This window comes from Carassius gibelio, chromosome A22 (assembly GCF_023724105.1).
Source record: "Carassius gibelio isolate Cgi1373 ecotype wild population from Czech Republic chromosome A22, carGib1.2-hapl.c, whole genome shotgun sequence".
Lineage (NCBI taxonomy): Eukaryota > Metazoa > Chordata > Actinopteri > Cypriniformes > Cyprinidae > Carassius > Carassius gibelio.
In genome coordinates, this window is record NC_068392.1 from 11,150,142 (window position 1) to 11,172,692 (window position 22,551).

The 22,551-nt window shown below is 37.7% G+C and overlaps 2 protein-coding genes and 1 long non-coding RNA gene across 3 annotated transcripts; 1 reads left to right on the forward strand and 2 right to left on the reverse strand.

Annotated features, from left to right (window-relative positions):
- Window positions 1–224: 224 nt before the first annotated feature.
- LOC127943285 (transmembrane protein 59-like) lies at window positions 225–12,416 on the reverse strand. Its single transcript, XM_052539629.1, has 8 exons — window positions 12,084–12,416; window positions 10,476–10,581; window positions 9,383–9,477; window positions 9,162–9,314; window positions 1,835–1,943; window positions 1,506–1,620; window positions 1,132–1,249; window positions 225–504 (listed from the first exon to the last, which is right to left on the reverse strand). Exons 1-8 carry the CDS (start codon window positions 12,246–12,248, stop codon window positions 346–348), a joined length of 1,020 nt encoding a protein of 339 aa, XP_052395589.1. The 5' UTR covers window positions 12,249–12,416; the 3' UTR covers window positions 225–345.
- A 968-nt stretch (window positions 12,417–13,384) lies between these two features.
- On the forward strand, window positions 13,385–20,951 carry LOC127943284 (cytokine receptor-like factor 1). The gene is made up of 8 exons (XM_052539628.1): window positions 13,385–13,725; window positions 14,838–15,116; window positions 15,228–15,357; window positions 15,460–15,626; window positions 16,334–16,491; window positions 19,097–19,265; window positions 19,429–19,606; window positions 20,181–20,951. The coding sequence occupies exons 1-8, from the start codon at window positions 13,599–13,601 to the stop codon at window positions 20,311–20,313; spliced, it is 1,341 nt and encodes a 446-aa protein (XP_052395588.1). The 5' UTR covers window positions 13,385–13,598; the 3' UTR covers window positions 20,314–20,951.
- On the reverse strand, window positions 20,285–22,546 carry LOC127943287 (uncharacterized). Its single transcript, XR_008149619.1, has 3 exons — window positions 22,225–22,546; window positions 21,002–21,110; window positions 20,285–20,417 (listed from the first exon to the last, which is right to left on the reverse strand). It is a non-coding gene; the product is annotated as an uncharacterized LOC127943287 (long non-coding RNA).
- Window positions 22,547–22,551: the final 5 nt, after the last annotated feature.

Consider the following 22,551-nt stretch of genomic DNA (forward strand, 5'->3'; position numbering starts at 1 on the left):
AGCTTAATAACCCTGCTCTTTAAGAATTCAGTAAGAACGTATCACAACAGCGATAAGAAACTTGTTGCGAAGCTGTTCATGTACTAGTCTATGTATTCATTATAGTCAAAAATGAGTTTGTACATTATGTGAACAAGCACCTACACTACAGTTCCATGAGGTTTTGCAAATTCAGTCAGGAGACTAGTATTCAGACTTTATGTACGTCAGAATGATATAATAAATGTCATCATGCATGTTTTTTATTTATTTAGAAAAACAAAGTTACTTCCCCTTAAGTTGCGAGAAATAGCTCTGGAGATGAGTTTAACCCTAGTCGTCAAAGTATTGCCTGCTTCGGTGCTTTTACAGTGATGTTTTGCTGAGGTCGACTTTGACCGGAAGTGGCCCCGCCTCCTTGCTCTCCTCCGATTGGCCGATTGTCATTGCAATCATTGGCGTCAAGTGGTAGGGGTTGACCTTCTGGCCGTCATCCATGTACTCTTTATCTCCATTGATGCTAAGCTGTAGATACAAAATTTTTCGTCAACATTTAACTTGTTCCTGTTCCAAATTACGTATTCAAAACAGTATTTTGAATAAGCTTCTCATTATTTAGTTCTCAAAATTAGAGGTGCTCCGATCACAATCGGCCGATCATTAATGCGCATCTCGTCAGTAAAGCCGGTTCTCTAATCAGCCGTTAATTCCATCAGGTGCGTGATTTCACATAGAGCAGCTGTTACTACACAGAGCCGTTGTTAATAGAGAAGATGCGCAAATCCACTTCATTTTCAGCGTTTTTTGCCGCATCTTCTCAGTTAACAACGGCTCTGTGTAGTAACAGCTGCTCTATGTGAAATCACGCACCTGATGGAATTAACGGCTGATTAGAGAACCGGCTTTACTGATGAGATGCGCATTAATGATCGGCCGATCGTGATCGGAGCACCCCTACTCAAAATCAATATGAAGTAGCCATACTTTTGAAAAAGTTCATATATATATATATATATATATATTCATACATACATACACACACACACACACACACACACACACACAGGACCGCTTCTCCTCTGCTCCAAATAATCCATTTAAAGGAATGCTCTCTCTGTCTGGCTTATATTACTTTGATGAATGAGCGTGTACCTGATTCTTGACATGCTGCTCCGGTGCCGTGACCAGACTGGCACAGCTCAGCCACAGCATCACCATGATAGACAGGAAGAGACATGCTGCTAAAATCCAGCGCGGTAGTCCTGAGCGCCTAGGGGAAATATACAGGAAGAATTTACATATTGATGTATGTTAAGAAATTACAACACTTTCATTTAAGTGTATTTCGTATATAGTATATAGTTTTAATTTTTGTGATGGAAAATTGTTTGTTTGCATTAAAAATTTTACTGGCATAGCCACACTGTTACCTAAATACAACCTAAATGTTTTTAGTACATGATCAATGGACCATCAAGCTGTTTAAACATTTAAACATGTCCTGACTGGAAAAAAGTCCCTTTCACCTTGACATGCAGCCCAGGAAGTCGTGCTCAGCAGCTGGGTCCTCAGCATGCTGGCTGATATGCTTTTCTTTCACCCCAGGTTTTGCCGCATTCCTCTCCCCATGTGACCTCCCACCTGAAAGGATGCAGAGGCAGCATTTTCAGCAAGTGGACATTGATTTTATGACCCTCCAGCTTCGGACAAACTACAGCGGCGCTCAATGAGTCGCAAATAAAAGTCAAAGCTCAAGCTCTGGTGCTTGGCTCCACTTAAATGAGCTTTCAGATGAAAAAAAAAAAAAAAACGAAAGCTGTCAGCAGCCATCTGGGGTGAAAGCGGTCATTCTTACCAGTATGTGGCCGCTGTGTGTGGGAGTTGACTTGGGGCCAGGGTTTGTCGACCACGTTGGAGCGCGGGGCTTGTAACTCAGGCAAGGAGTACTCAATCTCTGGCTGACTCTGGGAGAATCAACAAACACAATGTCAAGGGCAGGAAACAGCATTATGGGATTTACTCTGCAGAAAGGCTTCTGAATGAAACGGTTGGGTTTGTGACCATTTTGTTGTGGTGAGGATTTCAACGCAATCATGCACAAAGCGGAAAAACAAATACAATTTGCAGAGTGACATAAAAATGCTTGGATTCTTACAAACATGCAGATGATGAATAACACAGGTAAATATGACAGAGCAAACCTAAATGTTAAAAAATCTGAGATATACACTACTGTTTCTATTTTTCTGAAAGAGATTAATACTTTTAACAAGGATGCATTAAATGGATCAAAAGGGACAGAAAAGATTTATAATGTTAGATAGTTATATTTCAAATAAATGTTGTGTACTTGAACTTTGTATTCACAAAAACTCCTGAAAAAAACTGCTACTTTTTCCACAAAAATATTAAGTAGCACAAGTTTAGCATTGATAAATAACAGGGTTGCCAACTCTCACGCATCTGGCGTGACACTCATGCTTGGACTTCAGCGAGAGATTGATGCTGAAAGCGTGAGTTGGCAACCCTTTAAATAATGAGAAATGTTACAAAAAGGTTATTAAATCAGCATATAAGAATGTTTTATGAAGGATCATGTGACAGTGAAGACTGGAGTAATCTACACTCACTGGCCACTTTATTAGGTACACCATGCTAGTAGCAGGTTAGACCTCCTTTTGCCTTCAGAACTGCCTTAATGCTTCATGGCAAGGATTCAACAAGGTGTTGGAAAAATTCCTCAGAGATTTTGGTCCATATTGACATGACAGCATCACGCAGTTGCTGCAGATTTGTCGGCTACACATCCGTGATGCAAATCTTTGTTCCTCATCTTCTCAAAGATGCTCTATTGGATTGAGATCTGGTGACTGTGGAGGCCATTTGAGTAAAGTGAACTCATTGTCATGTTCAAGAAACCAGTCTGAGATGATTTGAGCTTTGTGACATGGTGCATTATCCTGCTGGAAGTAGCCATCAGAAGATGGGTACGCTGTAGTCATAAAGGGATGAACATGGTCAGCAACAATACTCAGGTAGGCTGTGGCATTAATTGGTATTAAGGGACTAAGTGTGCCAAAAAAATATCAGCCTGAACCCCTGAGACAAGGTAGGATGGATCCACGCTTTCATGTTCTTTATAACAAATTCTGAGCCTACCATCTGAATGTCACAGCAGAAATCAAGACATTTTTCCAATCTTCTATTGTCCAATTTTTTTGTGAGCCTGTGTGAAATGTAGCCTCCGTTTTGATGAATGACATCAACAAGGCATTTTCATACACATAACTGCTGCTCACTGGACATTTTTTTGGACCATTCTCTGTAAACCCTAGTGATGGTTGTGTGTGAAAATCCCAGTAGATCAGCAGTTTTTTATAGTAATTTTATTACCTAAAACTGTTCTCAATAACCTTGACAAGTATCACACAGGAATGCATATTATTTTGTTTACTTTTGTCTGCATTGCACTTGGTAGCCCCGTCCACAGTAAAATGTAATTGGTCCAAATCCTGCTTGACATATCATGCCTGTTTAATAAACACTGAAGATGTTCAAAGTGACTGTGATTTTGCCACCTTACACAGCATTTGTGCTCTCACAGACATACTTCTACCCACTCAACTGTGGTCAAGTTACACCTGGTAAGGACAGGACATAAGTATTAGTCAACATTTCAGTTTGATCGACGCCATCAAGATTCCAAAAAGCTACAGTCAGCTGCTTCCAGCTTGAGAAACCATGCAGAAAAACCATGTTAACAACTCAATTACATGATTGCCTGGCGGCACAAAGCCACGCTGGTCAAGCCGAGCACTAGCCAACTCTGATGAGAGCAAGGGGACTACTAGACTTGAATAAGAACTTTTAAGCTGCCACTAATAAGCAGGATCCAAAAGATGGGATTTGAAATCTGTCTCAGTCTATGACTAGATGTGTCCTGTTCTGCCCCTTCATCTTGCCCTGTATGTGTAAATTAGTACTTGTTTTTTCAGACTAGGTCTCCTTTAGTTCCCCCTTGAGATCTTATTAAATAGAGATTTTTACTCTCTTCCACTGAATTCTTCTAAATCAGGTTCAGCAGAGCAGACCTCGGAGATAACCTCTCTAGGGAGGCTCATATGAATCTTTGAAATGACCACAGACGCAAACACACATGGTTTTTCATGTCAAGTCATGGTAGACAAGAATGCAGGGAACTGTGTGTCCTATTCTAATAGTCTGTAACTGGACACATAAGGAGTCCATTGGGATTGTACTTTTTACATATGTATAACTGACTGGTATGTCCAATCTTAAATTCTAAGGAATAGTTTAGATAAAATGAAAATCCTGTCATCGTTTACTCACCTTCATCATGTTCTAAACCCATGTGTCGTTTTTCTGCGGTGAGAAAATCTGAAGTCTGTTTTCTGTGCACTTTTTAAGCAATTATAGTGAATTACAGCAATTACAGGGAGTGAAGCTTTCAAGCTTAAAAAAAGGGTAAAAGTATCATAAAAGTTCTCCATATGACGTGCACTACATTGAGCTTGAGAACTAAATAAGTCTGCTAAATGAACAAATAGTTCAAAGGTGTGTTTCTCGCTGTTTAAAGGGACAGTTTACCCCAAAAATGAAAATTACCCCATGATTTACTCATCCTCAAACAATCCTAGAAGTATATGACTTTATTCTTTCGGATGAATACAATTTGAGTTATATAAAAAAAATATGTCCTGGCTCTTCCAAGCTTTATAATGGCAGTGAATGGTAAAAGTGCTCCACACGGCATTGTAACATTGTAAACTGTAATCCCTATCTTAAGCTAACTGTATCATTTTATACTATTAACCGTGAACTGGTGTTTTGTTTTACTCTCTCCTCAGCGCTTCCACATGCATCACTTCTCACCACAGCATAATTTCTTTTTTGAGGTCAAATAAATGTCAGATTATTGCTTTAACAAACATGGCATCTGAGGTCTAATTCGCAAATTTTTTTTTTGATAATGCACTGTTTTGCGTTATTTCAGATGTTTGATTCAATCATGGAGCTACAGCACATTCACGCATATGCGCTCTTCAAAAACGTTTGCTTTTATTCTTTTGAAAAACTAAAAGACGTTGAATTGAATTAGTATATGTATGAAATGAAAGAAAGATGATGTTTGCGAATGTTCGTTGGATCTATGTTTCGGAACTACATTTGACAATGACTTGGAAATATTGTTGGCGAATGTTGCTGTGGCGAGTGGGGCGGGGCCGAGAGGCGTGGGAACGAGGAGTGAGGCCAGGTGTAGTGATTGGAGATGAGCTACACCTGAGCCCCACCGCTAGTATCGAGTCCCACGTAGGAGATGGAAGGATATAAAACCGTGAAGGACGAGAGAGGACCAGGCCTGGGACATTACTTTATGTTTTGGTTTTTATTTGTGCGCACCAGTCGTCCGTGAGGGGCTGGTGCGCCGTTTTGTATTTACTTTTGAATATTAAAACGTTTTTGATTGTTCGCCGGTTCCCGCCTCCTTCTTCCCGATGAATATGGAGATTTGTTTGTTACAGTTGCTTTTGGGAAAAGCACCCGAGATTGGTTTGGTGAACAGGATCAATTATTTGACTGAATTTTGGTTTGTTCCTCACAATACTACTGCTAGACTTAAAAATATAGCGAAAGAGTCATATGGACCGCTTTTATGGCATTTTTGCATCATTTCTGAATGGCATTTACATTGTATGGAAATGAAAGGTCATATTTTAAAATACATTCATTTGTGTCCCGTTGAGGAAAGAACAGTATATGGGTTTTTATCAACATGAGGGAGAGTATAGATTCACATTTTTGCATGAACTAATTCTTTACATAAACAAACATGGCAAAACATGAAGTCATGTAATGCAAGATAGTATGGGCAATTTAGCTCTGCAAAAAGAGTCTCACAGTTGCGTTAATTGAAAGGGATGCTGTCAAAAATATTGAATCCAGATGTCCGCAAGGGATGAGAATCAAAGGGGGAAAAATGAACATCTGAGGAAGTTAATGTTGACTGGCCACAGACCAATGGAATCTTGCCATTAGTGAAAGCAGTCTGATGTGCATCTGTCACGCATTACCGCAGAACTCGCCAAAGGTGATCAATGCAGCTTACAAGACTGCCAAGAAGACGAGGCCGAGATTGTTGACTTCATAGTAAACAATCCCATTTCCCTTATTAGGAATTTGCTTGCTTTCTCCAAACTCGTCTTTTCGCATGTAGCAGCCGTCAACATTGAACTTGTCCAGAATTTAAACAAGATGGCCGACCTCCTTCCAAACAACAATCCATCGCACCAATCAGTTGCTATACAGCGACCAAGTCATATTTAACCTTCAGTTTGGAGGAAATAGTCTTATTCCTGTTGATTACCTCTGAGGGACTCATCAAAACCCTACAGAACGGCCAGACATTAAGCCCAGACTGCAGCGTAACCAATGTCAAATGTCTGCCTGGTACTGATGTGAAACTAGGCTACAGATCATAGCGTATATCTGGGGGATTGGGGGATTTTTACAAGGTTTTTTTTATATAAAAAAAACAAATATCTGGGCAACAGTGAAGTGAATGGGGCCAATCTTTAAATGTTACAAAAACACTCTGTTTCAATAGTACAAGCACAAGATGTAAACAATATGTGTGTTAACATGATTTTAGTGTGGAAAAATCGATTACTAACCTTTTCTGTGTAAAGTTATATCCAATTTTGCAACATAAACTAACTACTGTAAAAAATAATTTAAACCGCTTTACAGCTCTAGACTTAGATTAATTGCTTAAATAAAATTCTAAGATGCTTTTGAGTCATCTAAAAATTGGGCAAATTAACTTCCATTGTAAGTGACTCTTTGGTACTCAACATTTTTCCACAAAAGGTGTTGATTAAGCTTAACTCAAACATAACCAAAATAATCATTTAATAAACTGTCCACCTGCAAATTGCAAACAAGATTTACCATTTCAGCTTTAAAAAAAAAAAAGAATGGAATAGCGCTACTATTATTCACAAAAACATATTGCCTGTTCTTGAAAAATTTGGCATAAAAATAATAAAAATGCCAATTTTATGGCTTTATTTGGATGTCTACGTATTCCCACAAATGTTGTCTACCATTACAGATAACCCCCCCCCCCCCCCCCCCAAAAAAAAGTAGTTTACAGAGAACTTAAGCGTCAGGAGAACTTCCAACGCAAAACTTCAAGAATCAAAGAGCCGAACAAGCTGGTTCATAAAGAATTTCACATTTGGTTTCTACCGATACTTCATGCTAGTTACTGGATTTTTTTTCAACATGCAACTTTAGGGAAACGTGTGCAGTGCTGTTGGACACACTTGGGGAAGCTCTTTCTGAAGTGCAAAAAATTCCCTCCAGACTTTCCTTCGAAGATATTTTCATTAGTTCCTCACAGAAATCAAACAGATTATAACATAAATGTGATTTATGAAGAAAACTTTGAAATTCCGGTTCAAACTCCATATTCGTTTTTTTTATGCCGTGCTATTTATATTACAGTTGTGCGGTGGTTCATGCAACTGTGAAAACTGCATCATCTGGGCCAAATGCACACCACAGCAGGTCTGTTGAAAAACAATCTGTTTTACTTTCTCTGTTTAGTCGCCTGAGGCACAAAGCCCATCATTAGTGCTCCACTTCCCCCAGAAATTGAGTCTTGCTATTTCAACAAAGTTCTAATTCCATATGCTTGATTTAGTGCGTAGATAGCACAATGCTACCACTAAACCTTTGGTTTTCACCGTCTGTGCAATCTCTGGCCCGTGTCAGTCCTTCACTTGGGCTGGCCGTCTTCCAGGTGACCGCTAAATACAGACTAGGCCTGCCGCAGGACGGCTGTGGAGGTTTTCTATCGCCTCTTCTCCTGTCAAACCCGTTAAATGCGCATTCATCATGGCTCCAAGCGACTAAACTGAGAAATCATGGATGAGTTTGTAATGATGAATTTCTACATTTCTATTTGTTTTGGCATATTTAAGTAAAGCTTTGTGAAGCTTTATTTACAAGATATTTTTGCAGTCGTCTAATAATTGTAGTTGGTGTAGAAACAGCAGGAATCTCACAAAAACATGTTAGGCTATGGATACATTTGGACTTATTTTCCAAGGAGAATAAGGTTTCTTTGAAGAACCAGCCCCCTGCGCTCATATGATCCCAATAGTGCAGTGATGTGACCGCAACCTTCGTAAAACATACCAGATCTTAAAACAAAGAGCATATGAGAGTCACTAGTGGAATCTTCTACACCAGTGATTCTCAACTGGTGGATTGCGACCCAATTAGAAAACATTTAAAGAATTTGGTCTACGTCAGGTTAATAATTAAATATAAAATATTGAATGTGTAAAAATAAATTAATTTAAAATATAGGACATGTTTATCGTTAAATATTGAAATATTTATATATATATATATATATATATATATATATATATATATATATATATATATATATATATATATATATATATATATATATATATATATATAAAAATGTATTTATTAATCATGTCAATAGAAAAAATTATGTTGAATAGAAGAGTTAATTTTAATGAAAATCATCAAATGTAAATAAAAAAACTGTTAAGTTTGCAACTTTATATCTTACAATTGGGATGTTATTTCTTATAATTTCTCATAAACTCAAAAGGTAGAATTATTTTAATTATAATTTATTTTTTACTCTTGAGATGTAAACTCCGATGTTTTTATTGTTAATTAAAATGATTACTATTAAATTTTTTTGCAAACTTAAATCAAATATAAATATTAAACTTATAAAACTTCAAAATAAAACAATTTCATGAGAATTAGAAATGTCGTCTTGGTGATTATCTGACAAAATAAATTTAAATTGAAAAACAAAACTGAAAATGATTACGTTAAATGACAAACGAAATAACATGAAAACTGAAAAAATTAAAATAAAAGCTAATTCGAAATATTAATAAATACTGTATCATATAATTAGGGGAACCATTCTGTGCAATTCATGGTAGTTCTAATAAACAAAAATGTTTTCAGGATATTAGATAACAAAATTATTTAACAAAACTAACTTTAAATAAACAACTTTGCTACTGTTTAAAGCAAAACTACTTGAGAACCACAATTGAGGTTTACTCCGAAAGCAGAGATGCCGATGACGGACTAACCTGAAACACGACAACCTTCCCATCATCAGCCTGCAGGTAGAAGGTCCAGGTGGAAGAAATGAAGCTCTGGGCAGAGCTGATGATGTCATTGCACCAGCTAGACACGGCATCCATAACAGAGATGGGCTTGGGCCGGTTGGTCAGGGCCTTGAGCTGCAGATTTGATAGAGATGTCAAAACATAACTGCATAACCCTAAAAGGAAGCATCTGAGAGTCGTACCTTTCTCCGTTTGATCTCCGGCTCAGCGGGTTGGCTGGCACACCCCGTGCTGCACGCCTCCTGCTCCAGCAATTTACTGTAGGCCTCCTGACATGCTGCACACACACACATAAACGATACCTGTCGGGCGGCTCCATCTCAATTCAACCCTCCCCACGGTCAAGCAGCATCAATATCAACAAACATCTGAGCAGCAGCCTCCCGCACCAGAAAGCGCAGGATTGATTTTCAATAAAACAGCTTCCCTCATGCCTAGCAGCTTCCCACAGACAGCTCTGTTTGCCACTAGCACACAATACCATCTCTAGATAAAAATCAGCTTGTCTCCACACTCTATAGTATATGTCCTTGGGCTATGGGCACTTTATTCATTGCGTCGTCAAATGCATTTTGACAGACAAAAAGATAGTTTTTCTCGCTTTGAACTTATACTAACACACCAATTCGAAATATTTTTGTGGTTCTTAAGCTGCGTTCATTGTCCTCCAGGGAAGTTTGTACTTCTAAGTGCTGGAATCATAATTACGGCATGCGTTTAAGAGAAAAAAAACAGGACTTTAGGTAAAGTCACAACTTTCGTTATTCAGCAAATTTTATGCTAAATAATGATTGGGAATTTCGCAATGGGGTGAAAGATAAGGTGGGCTCACGTTTACTGTTGCTTGGCGAATTTTTCCGAAAGATATCCAGAAATTTCCACATGATTCCACTTGACTGGAGATTTCACAACATGTTCAAGTTGGTTACACCAATTCACTACACTGATCAACAAAAAGCAGCTTGGTTGGATAGTGGATAAGCTGTTTTTTATACATTACTACACTGTTGACGATAGACAGATGACCTTTTTTGCCCACAAACTTTCGCAAATGTGACTGTGCCATTGAACTTCGTTCAAGTCCTCTTGGGAATGAAAATTACTCCATGATTGACTCACCCTCAAGCCATCCTTGGTGTAAACTGACTCATTAGAATCAATCAGGCTTTCCAACTCCTCACGGTTTAGGTAAACATGTTTGATGTAGTTAAGTTAGTAGCATTTATACTTTTAGTTAGCTAGCTACTTCCCAAAACTGGTCAAAATAGGCCATACCTCCCTGGCACTCTTCTGTGCTGGTATTCATGCCTGCATTTCCATTCACAAACTGGCAGATGGAGTAGAGCCGACAGCCACGGTGACAGGCATTCATGATGGAGTCCTATAGGAACAAGGTAAAGGCTCCATTCAGAATCAGTCTTTTTGTACAGTGATATATGTAACTCCAAGAATCACTCTAATAGATGTTCATATAGGGATGCTCTGGTCACATGGAGGTGTTCTCAAAGGATTTTTTATAGAGTATCCAACATGAGTTCCTAAAAAATCATTACGCAATATCTGACATGCACAAGATTTCCTGAATGGCACATCAGAATTGGGTGGAGACTGGCTGAGGTTTGAAGATGGAAGCGCAAAGTGAGTTGATTCAAATCCATGTAAGGTCGATTCATGACCTTTAGTTTAACAGAAGTCACCCGACCCTGCAGTGACCTTTAGTATCACCTTCAGAATTGACAGGAAGCAACATAAAATATATATCTATATATTAGATGTTTACATATAATAAATGTAAACATATAAAGTTGTGGCCTAGTGGTTAGACAGTTTGAATCCTAACCCTAAGGTTGTGGGATCGAGTCTTGGGCTGGCAACAGCACGACTGAAGTGCCCTTGAGAAAGGCAAACCCCAACTGCTCCCCGGGGTGTTCCACTTGAAATAAATTATGATTCTTTTCATTATAAGCTTAGGTGTAATCAGTGATATTCTATTAAAAAAAATGAATGAAAGTTACATTTGAGGGTCTGTAAAAAGAATACAAAGAGTAATTAAAAGTCTATTTAAACACCTTTTCCAATAGACTACTAAAACTTCTTATTTGTTATATCGGTTCTGTTTATAATATATCAGCTCATTTGTATTTAAGGGCGTTTAAAGCTCTAACTGATAAGGATTATAATCGTTCAAATCAATTCTCATCCAGACGAACCATGTCTAGTGCAAAGTGATGCGGGCCGTAAGGAAAATAAGGATCTCAGCTTCTGAATATATATATATATATATATATATATATATATATATATATATATATATATATATATATATAAACAATTCCTTCACATTATATGAAAGCTAAACGACCGTAATTGAACGACGTCGCCTCGCATATCGAGCAAATACCAACCCAGTTCTACAAGCGTTCATGGGCCAACATCAGACAATAGAGACGCGCTCGCGTGCTTCCATTGGCGCGCTCCGTTCTGCGCATTTAGCAAGTAGAACGTTCATTGCGGTTTAAACACATTTAAACAGATCTACATATTGACCGTTAACTTCATGCGTCATAGAGCATCCTTCTCGGCCTGTTCTTGGTGGATACAAAGTAACGTTTCCCGTGCTGTGCCAGGAACTGGGACACAGAAATCCATGAATCGATTAAGAATTGGCTCGAGGTGCTGCCAAATAATGCTCTCATCTTTGCGCAGGACAGTTTTGTGTGAAAATGAACGTCGGATTAAATCTCGTACGTTCCCTTTAGCGATTTTTAATTGCAAAACGACTCTGATGAACCTCTAATAAACGCAAAATCTTATAAACAAATTTTCCACAAGCCGTTACAAATTGTAACGTTACTGCAGAAGCATCTGGTATGTGGCACTTACTTTGGCGGGGCTTTTGTTTTTGATGGACATCTGGCATTGCTTTTTGCAGTAATTGATATCGCCCAGTTGGTTGTCAAACAGATCAGTTGATGCCGCCGACAACGCCACCAGAATCAGGGAGACGAGCGCGTGAACGCCGCGCACCCTGCCGCCGAGCTGGAGCATCCTTTTGTGTTTAGTTTTTTCGCAGGTTTCGGTGCACTGGCGCGTCTGCGGGGCTCGGTGCCTCTCTACCTGTCCCTGCCGTCTCCGCTTCGGATCGGGCTCTATGTCAGCCTCGTGCCTTTGATGCGCCGTGGCGTCACTCCTCACATCATCACGCACGCGCTGCGCGTCTCCGGCCAATGCATTGCATTGCAGTATAAAAGAGAGGTTAGAAAAAACAGCGAAAAACACGTAGGCCTACTTTAATGTAAATAAAAACAACTCAAATGTCTCATTTATACCACATGAAATAAAATTTTAATGGGGATGACTGTAAAAATCTTATTCTGCCAGCAATTAAACTAAAATGTATTTATTTATTTTTTTTTTTTTACAAATGAATAGTAATAAACTCCTTAAAATAGCGTTTATATGTGTACTGGTTATCAACCTGTGGTTATATATATATATATGTTAATGTTAAATAATAAGATCATATACTATTGCAATGACACCATAACAATAATGTACGAACTTATCTCCTATATATATATATATATATATATATATAATTGTGCATACGCGCCTATTCTTACATTTTTATTCCTATTTTTCTCATAATTGCCTCATTTGGAAAATAAAAGTTTGGTATGTTACTTAATTATTTGAAACTGAGCAATCCAAAACTGTGACCAGGAATAAAACACATACCCGACACATTTATAGAAAAAAAGTACAGTTTGTTTTATTAATGCCTCCTGGGTAGGACTGAATTAATTAAATCTCTGAAGTCTAATACACATTCATAAAAAATAAAAATGTATTTATGGTTATGAGAAATGTTATTAAAGAATCTCTAAATTATAGTGTATCCTAACTAATCAGGCATTACGCAATTCGTTGTAAAGTAGCATTGGGTGTAGAGATGCATTTCACAAAACAGACCATTATAAACTTTACGATGTAGACCAAAAATAGGCTAACCGTGTGTATTGGCTAAAGAACAAACTTTAGATTAAAAAACAGTGGCCTATGTGAGAAATACAAAAAGGAATGTTTTTGGGAAGGGTTCATTTCATTGTTTTCTGTCGTGTCCAAATTAGTATACAAAAAAAGAAAAGAAAACACTAGCTGCAGATGCGCTACTAATAATGACTTGTGGCTGTGTGGTAAGACATGGGAGGAGCTTCAGAAGAATCAACTTTTTCAGATTTTGAGGCGTGCGCTGTGTTGATTCTTCTCCAAAATTGAGAGTGAAGGTGAATCTGAACGTCCTCTCCGCATAATGGTGTTTTCCAGAACCAGCAATGAATTTTACGAAGCTTTCTGGTGATTAGGGCTTTAAATGTTCAGCAATTTATGTGAAGGAGAATGGATTATGCGTGCGCGCGCTCCCATCAGCATGACAAGAATCGCGTTGAGAGCGCGCGCGTCAGACAAATGACAATGTTGGTCATGTTGTTTTTTGTTGCGCTTCTTCCATATGCGCTCACAGCACGTAAGTACAATTTCAGATAATTTTTAAAGTTTACTTTAAAGTAAAGCCATTTGAGAGGATACTTCATGTTCAATTGAAGCTTGTGTTGGAGGTGTTTATGTTTTCATTTTCATCTCTACTCACGTTTATGTCAGTCATTTCGTCTTAGTTTACGGTAAAATTCAATAGTTAAGAAGGATTTATTAATTTTAGCTGTGGTAACTTGTCGTTAGCAATAGCTTTCATCAAAAAGAAAGAGAATGACAGAAATGTTATGAATACTTCCTATACTGTTTGAAAGGCGACCTTATAACCGTCTACAGCAGAAATAGTAAATTGCATTTGAAATAAACTATTGGAAAGTAATGTAAATGTGTGTAAAGCCATGCTATATTAAGTAATATATATATATATATATATATATATATATATATATATATATATATATATATATATATATATATATATATATAATATATATAGGATAATAACTGTATTTTAATTAACAGAAAAACCTGAAGTAGCTCGTCCTCGAGTGCAATAGCCTATTGCTTTTATGAAACAGTCACTTCATGATAAAATTAATAAAGACACTAATTTAAAAAGCATATTCATTAACTTAGGTATCCTTCGTCTAGAAAATATAGTCCGTCATAATATAATATTGCTATGAAAAAAATACATAATTTAATATTATTGTCAATATAATTGTTCATTCACTGATTTCATTGGTCAGTCTCTCAATGCTAGAGCATCCAATAAGGTCTTTCCTAATAAGTACAGTACCATAGTTTATAAATTAATTATTCAGTCTTGTTTCCCAACTCTTCAATGTTCAATGGCACATGTTAAAGAGCTTGTCCGCCTCCCACCAGGAGCAGAAATGATCTGCATCAACACTTGGTTTCCCCGAAGGCCAGTAGTAGCTCTTCAAATCCAGCCATCGTCCCTCTGAACATTTGTCTTAAACATGAATAAATATGAGCTCTGCGGACACACAAGAAGCATATTTACAAGATGGAAAACCACTTGAGTTACTGAAAAATGACCCTGTGTGACCTTTCCAACTGCGGTCATAAATCCAGTTGTAAAAGTGCTGGAATCATGAAGTCTCCTCTTTTTCTGACCCCCAGACTTGGCTGTCATAAACCCCCAGGACCCAGTGCTTCACATCGGGTCGAGCTTGACTGCGGTGTGCACCATTGGTGCCGAGCTGGAAATAACAGCTAGATCCTTGTACTGGACGCTGAATGGAAGACGCTTGGCTAGAAACACTTATAGGGTCCTGAGTCAGACCGAATCCAGCGTCACACTCCATCAACTCAATGGCTCCTTACAGCGGTCAGGAGACAATCTGGTTTGTCACAGAAGTAATGGAGAAGTGTTGGCAGGATCGTGTCTTTATGTCGGCTGTGAGTCTGTGAATATTTCTGGCTTATATTAATCGCTATTTTTTTTTTTTTTTGCCATGTGTTTCTGAATACTAATGCCATACTTTATTTTTATTTTAATTTGACATATAGTGCCCCCTGAGGAACCTCTCAACCTGACATGTTGGTCACGAAACACCAAGGATCTCAGCTGCAGATGGAGTCCGGGTAGTCAAGGAGAGACGTTCATCAACACTAAATATATCCTCAAGTACAAACTAAAGTGAGATTTTGACAAAAAATAATAATAATCATCATCATACCAACACCTGTTTTGCAAGAATCCCTTTTAATATTCAACTTTTCCATTTTAATAACCGTCTAGATGGTACGGTAAAGAGAAAGACTGTGAGGACTACACGGGACAGCCGTATACATGCTACGTTCCTCGAGACCTTGCCATTTTTACACCATATGAAGTCTGGGTGGAGGCGTCCAATCAGCTCGGCTCTTCCACTTCTGATGTCATCACTTTAGACATTTTAGATGTAGGTGAGTAAGACTGAAAAGTGCTAGTTTGATGGAAAATGGTGTCGAGATCAAGGTGACTTGGGATAACGTCACGCTTACTAACTTGCACATAAATTCAAGAAAAAAAACCATCTGAACATCTCGCATATGGTGCGCACACACTCGTCTGAGAATAGATTTTTACAGACTGTAAAAACACTTTTCCAACAGCTGAAACTTTTCCAAAAGGCAACTCGTGAAAATAGTACTGTAAAAGTCAATGGGCAGCGGAAAGTCTGTTGTCAATTGGTAAAAATTTCTAATCAAATGACTAATTTGACATACCAATGCATTAATCGAATTAATCACAATTAAACTATATCCATCAATCAGCACTTTTTGCTGAGAAAAGCAAATATATTCCATTACTACATCTTCATTTCCTCATCTTCTGAAACAATAAGCTCCGTGATTGGCTTTGCCCTAAAGGCAAGCTTGATTACAAAACGTAGCAGTGGAGCACGTCCATTTCAAACAACAAAAGAAACGGGAAATTGCCGTAGTAATGGCAAAATATCATCGAGCTAATGAGCGCAGATGAAGGTTTATTGGGAGGTTCAATTACAAGAATATAGTCTTTGAAGTGAAAGAAAGAATAGTTTAACGGCTACTAACTTTTATTGGGTTTAATCAACAGCTTTGAAAATGCCTTTCGTACAGTGTTAGTTAATGTGAAATATTTCATTCAGTAACCACAGATCCGCCTCCTGATGTCCTTGTGAGCCGCGTTGGAGATCTGGAAGATCAGTTAAGTGTACGTTGGGGCAGTCCTCCCGCCCTGAAAGACTACCTGTTTCAGGCCAAGTACCAGATACGATACCGTGTGGAGGACAGCGATGAATGGAAGGTATTGCTGGAATGGTTTAGTCCACAGGAGTTCAAATCTTGCTCCTTGAGGGTCAACATTAACTCCAATCTGCCTCAACACACCTGTCTGGAAATAGCTGGTAATCTTAAAGACCGAGATTAGCTGGTTCAGGTATGTTTAATTGGTGTAGGAGCCAAACACTCTTAAAAATAAAGCTTCCAAAAGAGGGTCTTCACAGCAATGACAGAAGAACCATTTTGGGTTCCCAAGGAAGAGTACAGAGCAAGTTTAATTTAATAGAAAATTTAATCTAAAGCAGGGATGTCCAATACTGCTCCTGAAGGTCCACCAGCCAGAAGAGTTTAGCTCCAGTCCTAATTAAACATACCTGAACCAGTTAATCAAGGTCTTCAGTAGAAACTCCAAGCAGGTACAGTTACAATCAAAATTACTCAACCCTTCAGAGACTGCAGTACTTTACAAATACAAGCTTTTCTGAAGATCCAGAATAGAATTAAAATTGCATCTATAACAGTTCACTGGCATATTAAAAGTGATATTGTCAATATATCATTTAATAAATTTTAGTAATACTGCTATGTCATAATTATTCAACCCCTGTTCAACATTGCTGTTTTTAAATCACTTATTTGCATAGTGGGGAATAAAACAGTCTCAAAACACAATTAAGCCTTTAGAAACTCTATTAAAAACAGAATTAGCTTGAGCCGTTACACATACAGTTAGCCCATGCATGTGCTGAAGTTGAGTAGCAAAAATGTCAACAGAGATCTCACAAAAGCTAAAGAGAATAAATATTGTATTACTTTAGAAAGGCTAAGGCTATACGTAGGCAGATTTCTAAGACATTAAAAGTTACTAGAGAGACAGTTCCCAGCCTTATTTCTTAGCTTAAAGTGTGTTGTGCCAGAAAACCTTTGAGGTTGTGGAAGAAAAAGCACAATATCATAAAACGTTTAATCAGAGCAACTGAAAAATGTGCAATGTTAATCCAAAGACTTGCAAGATGACCCGATGAAAGGAGGAAACCCATTGCAATGCAGTGTGTAAGACGAACATTAGACAAGCATGCCCTTCATGTTGAGACATCTTGATGAATACCACTCATGATCAAGAAGAACAAAAGGCAGACTTGAACTTGATAAAATTCATTTGTGCAGACCTGTGGAGCTCTGGAGGAATGTTTTATGGAGGGATGTGACCAAACTGGAACTTTTTAGACCCATGGATCAGCAGTATATCTGCTGCAAAAAAGGCAAAGCTCATAAGCAGAAGAACACCATCTCCATCATCAAACTTGGAGGTGGATCAGTCCTGTTATGGGGGTTCTTAAATGTAGCAGGAAGTAGAAAACATGACTGTATGAAGGAAATCATGGATTCTTTGAAGTATCTGGCCATTTTGACAAGAATTGTGATGACTGAAGCTGATGATCAATGGACTTTCCTGCAGGACAGTCATCCCAAAGTACACATCCAAATCTACTTCTGCTTGGTTCAGGGATCAGTCATAGAATGTACTTGAGTAATCTGTTCAGTCTCCAGGCTTAATTCTCATTGCAAATATCTGGTTGAATTTAAAGAAAGCAGTGGTCAATGTGAAAACCAAAGATTATCAGTGATCTAGAAAGTTTTTCAGGCGATGAATGGGCCAAGGCTGTAGTAGAGAGGTGACAGAAGCTTCTAAGCTTCTAAGCACTTACATTTATTGGTGATTTAAAAGAATAAAACATTCTGCACAAAATTTGAGTTTTGGGGGGTTGAATAATTTTGAACATAAATGTTTAGAGCCAATTTGAATTTAATCATGATTCATCAGTGTTCCATTCTCATAATCACTCAAAAGTGTATGAACAAACTTTCTCTAATACTTTACTGATGCCTTTGTTAAATTGTTTTCATAAAATTAAGTTCACCGCAGCAAAATGCCTTGCAGGTCAAAGGGGTTGAATAATTTTGATTGGAACTGTATATTGAAGCTAAACTCTAAGATGATGCAGGAAAGTGGCCCTCCAGGGGCAGAATTTCAAATGACAGTTTCACCCCAAAATTAACATTCTGTTATTGTTTAATCAGCCTCATGTGATCCTACATAAGTTTCTTTCTTCCGTGGAACACAAAATTACATTTTTAAGGAATCTCCTGGCCACTCCTTTCTGAACCCTAAATGATGACTGACCCCAAAATTATGTCCGGCCTCTTAAAGGTAGTCCATATGACTTGTGCACATTATTCTAAGCCTTTTGAAGTCATATGATAGCTTTTTTGATTGACCGATTCATTTAATTACCGACTAATCCAGTTCTCACATTGAACTCACTGACGTAAGGATCCAGCAGTTAACTTCTCACTAGAGAGGAAGATTATCTTTGAAACTCTGATATGATTTCAAACTCTTCTTTTCAGAAACCCAATGTACGGTTTCAGAAGGCTTGGAATATAATAGAATTAGATGGACCATCATTTTGATGTTGTTTCAAACCTGTATACCTATTATAGTTTTGGAATGACATGAAGGTGGGAAAAATGACAGAGTTTACATTGTGAACAGCTCTCCCCAATATAATGACTGGTGCACATACTTCGATTATTATTCTTAGTTTTTATTTTCTATTTCCCATGAGGTCATAGATGATGCTGGGAACCAGACGTCTTGTCGGTTAGCGGGTCTCAGGGCCGGTACAGTGTATTTCGTCCAGGTACGCTGCAACCCGATAGGCGTCTACGGCTCGAAGAAAGCAGGTATTTGGAGCGACTGGAGCCACTCGACTGCCGCATCGACACCTGGCATCGGTGAGTTGCATCAAAATGCAATAATGCAATGTCCCTTCACATTAGGCTAATTAGATACAATCCATTTGTGAACACTGAAAAAATATCAAGCTACTTGATAAAGATTCTATTTAGAACTATTTAGAGGACAACTGGTTAATTATCTGGGCTTTTTTTCAGACAGGTCACATATTGGCTCATGCGATTCAAAACCAAGCGAGCACAACTCAACGCTACGAAAGGAGCTCAAGCAGTTTTTCGGCTGGATGCGCAAACACTCTTACGGCTGTACGGACGTCAGCATCAAACTCTACGACCAATGGCGCGTCTGGCTACAGAAAGCCCAGAAAACACACGACCAGGTCAGTAAGGAACAAGCGTATCTCCTTCTTAACACATATCAAGATAACGAATCATTACTGTTGGCACACATGATATAGGGCCTGTGTGGGGAAAAAAGAAAGAAGCATTTTGCTGTTTTATGTGACCCACAAAAAGAGAAACCAAAAGATCTGTTTCTTCTTTTGATCAATAGGCAAACATTTGATTGCGTGTACTAATAACGAAGCATCATATAATCTTCAGACGTTCCCACAACAGAGAGGGACCGGCCAGTCAAAGTAACTAGCTGGAATGCTTATAAATTCCTTTTAGTTTAGACTGCGCAGCAAAGCTTCAGTTGCGATGCAACAGAGCCGAGAAGTCTTGTGTGGCGTTTTCGAACGCTAACCAACATCCGCTGCACGCTCTCTGAACCGATTCAGTGGTTACTGTTGCTTTGGCATTGACGATTGTTGGGAAACTTAGGTCGCTTTATTAGTCACACTGTCCTTTGAAGAACACTGCCACAAAAATGGCTGGTATCAATTATGCTTCTCTCTCCCCATACATCAACTCATCACATTCACTTGTAAATGCCAGTGTCTTCTCTTTCAGGTACTACAAAGTGGTAAATCATAGTGAAACTCTAAAGAAGAGCTTGGGAGAGTTTGCGGGGGCCTGGGACGACAAGGTTTTTATCACTCTCCAGTGCTTGGGACTCTCATTTGGATTAGCCAAGACTCTCTGAAGGAATCCGCAAGGAGCCTGTCATTTGGCGACATGATCTACTGTTTGCCTCCTGCTGTAGTCTCCATCAGATACGTCAAAGGAAGCGCTTTTGTCTCAGACATGCTGTTTATAAGGACATTAAAATATAAAGAAAACTCCAAATTACGATAGAGCATAAAATGTTTAAAATAGTGGAAGACTTTCTCATTCTTATTGACTTTTCATTCAAACAAAAGGACTTTTGCAAATGACAGATTTGAACTAAATGTAGCAAATTTGTAAGCAACAACAACAAAAAGAGAGCATTTAAATATTGTTGAATAAATGAGGACAAACTTTTCATTTCATTTTTAGTGTGCTGTCCCTTTAATTGGTACAAAGTTTAAACAATTTAATTAGTATTGGAAATGCAATTGTTTGTCCTCTGTGTTCAAAAACATCATGTAAATACTGTATCATTATGTATAAATATTTTTGTCTGTATAAATGTCTTCAATATATTTAAGGAATTTTCATGTATTTTGTAACACATTAGCGTTTGCTGAATATTATTATGCACACAATAATGAACATTGTGTCGGTTTAGCAAACAAAACGTCATAAGCTATTCTCAATGTATTCAAAATAATGGAATAAAAGATGCTCAAGCCTGCATCAGCATCAGCAATGCACTCTGTCTATACAACACTTGAGACAGCGATCGATACCTTAGATGAAGGGAGAGTTCATAGAGGATCTGAATCCGTCTCGGACTCCTCGGAGGCATACTTGAAGTCTTGCACAATCTCACTCAAAGCGGCTGTATTCTTTATGATACTGGCAGTGATGGAGAGAAACAGAAAGAGTTTTATCATTCATTCGGATGTTTAGAAGAACAAAAGGTTTTAATCATTATCCTGATATACCAAGTACTGTATATCAAAACCAGGTTGAAACATTACAAAGTGATGTAAGAAAGTTTTTGTTTTATCCAGCTGTATTTACTCCGTTAATAACATCCAAAAGAAAGATACAGTATAATACCAACATATCAGAAAATAAATAAATAAAAACTGATTTGGAAAAGGGATCACCCCCCTTCAGGTGTAGCTAATCACCTTCTCAATTACTATAATACTAATTTCATCAAAAGTACAAAACTAACATCAAAAGTGCAAAAAAACATAGTCATAAATATATATTGACACACAAAATGACCACCAAATGCAATGACTTGACTTGAAGACTGCAGTCCACAAACAGTCACCATCAAATTTAGCTGAACTTCGGCAGTTCTGCAAAGAAGAGCGTCCAAATATTGCAAAGTCTAGATATGCAAAGTTGATAGAGACATATCTCAACAGACTAAAGGCTGTGATTAAAGCAAAAGGTGGTTCAACAAAATACTGACACAATGGGGCCTTTTTCCAACTCAGTGATTCTGTATTTAGTTTATTTTTTCTTTCTGAAATGTTGGTCTTCATTTCAAACTGCAAAGAAACAAAATGTGTTTATGGGGTGATTCTCTTCTATGCCCACTGTACATAAAACAAATCAAAATAAATAACAAATTAATATTTAAAATAGATTTGGAATGCAATTGTGTTCCCAGTAGTTTTACTCAATTTACTTGTCAATGTCAGGGGTGTAAGAAAAACACATACATACACATATATCATTTAATTTTTTATTACAGATGAATAAGAAATAGATAATAATTGCCCCAAAATACTAATAAATATTTTATATAAAATAATACATGGACTTAAATATAAATTACAAGTTCACATTAAAAAGTACATTTTAAATATATATATATACAGTTGCACTTTCTCTTGGAAATCCTCATCTTCTGGGTGATCCTGGGCATTCATTGGGCATTTATTTCTAGCCATTTATTATTCCTAAATGTGATTATATGATACAAGCTGAGTATTTAAAACTAACTAACCATGTCGCTGAAACTGTGTTCTCGGCGTTTTCGTAGCTTGGCTGATAAATGTACTGCGCAGCAACATGTGTATCGTTTCATGTAGCCACGCTGTTGCTCTTACTTCCTGTTTGGGTTTGCGTAATACAACGTCATGTGACGTCACCTAACCGCTTGCATACTAAGACAAAACTCATAAAGTCTTAAGTTTTTACCTAATATGGTTTTTGACCAAGCAAAAAGAGGCATACTTTCTTGAAATGATAATATAATATATAATACAGTTTTTCAATATAAATTTATATTTATAAAAATCTATAATTTTAGGAAGGCTAATATTGAATGTCT

Excerpts from the sequence above, each read along its gene's own strand:
- LOC127943285 (XM_052539629.1), bottom strand. The coding sequence starts at position 12,248 with ATGCTCCAGCTCGGCGGCAGGGTGCGCGGCGTTCACGCGCTCGTCTCC. Across the intron at positions 9,315-9,382 it reads CGGAGATCAAACGGAGAAAG|CTCAAGGCCCTGACCAACCG; the intron begins GTACGACTCTCA and ends TCAAATCTGCAG. Across the intron at positions 505-1,131 it reads AGCAGCATGTCAAGAATCAG|CTTAGCATCAATGGAGATAA; the intron begins GTACACGCTCAT and ends TTGTATCTACAG.
- LOC127943284 (XM_052539628.1), top strand. The coding sequence starts at position 13,599 with ATGGATTATGCGTGCGCGCGCTCCCATCAGCATGACAAGAATCGCGTT. Across the intron at positions 15,358-15,459 it reads ATCCTCAAGTACAAACTAAA|ATGGTACGGTAAAGAGAAAG; the intron begins GTGAGATTTTGA and ends ATAACCGTCTAG. Across the intron at positions 15,627-16,333 it reads TTTAGACATTTTAGATGTAG|TAACCACAGATCCGCCTCCT; the intron begins GTGAGTAAGACT and ends TATTTCATTCAG.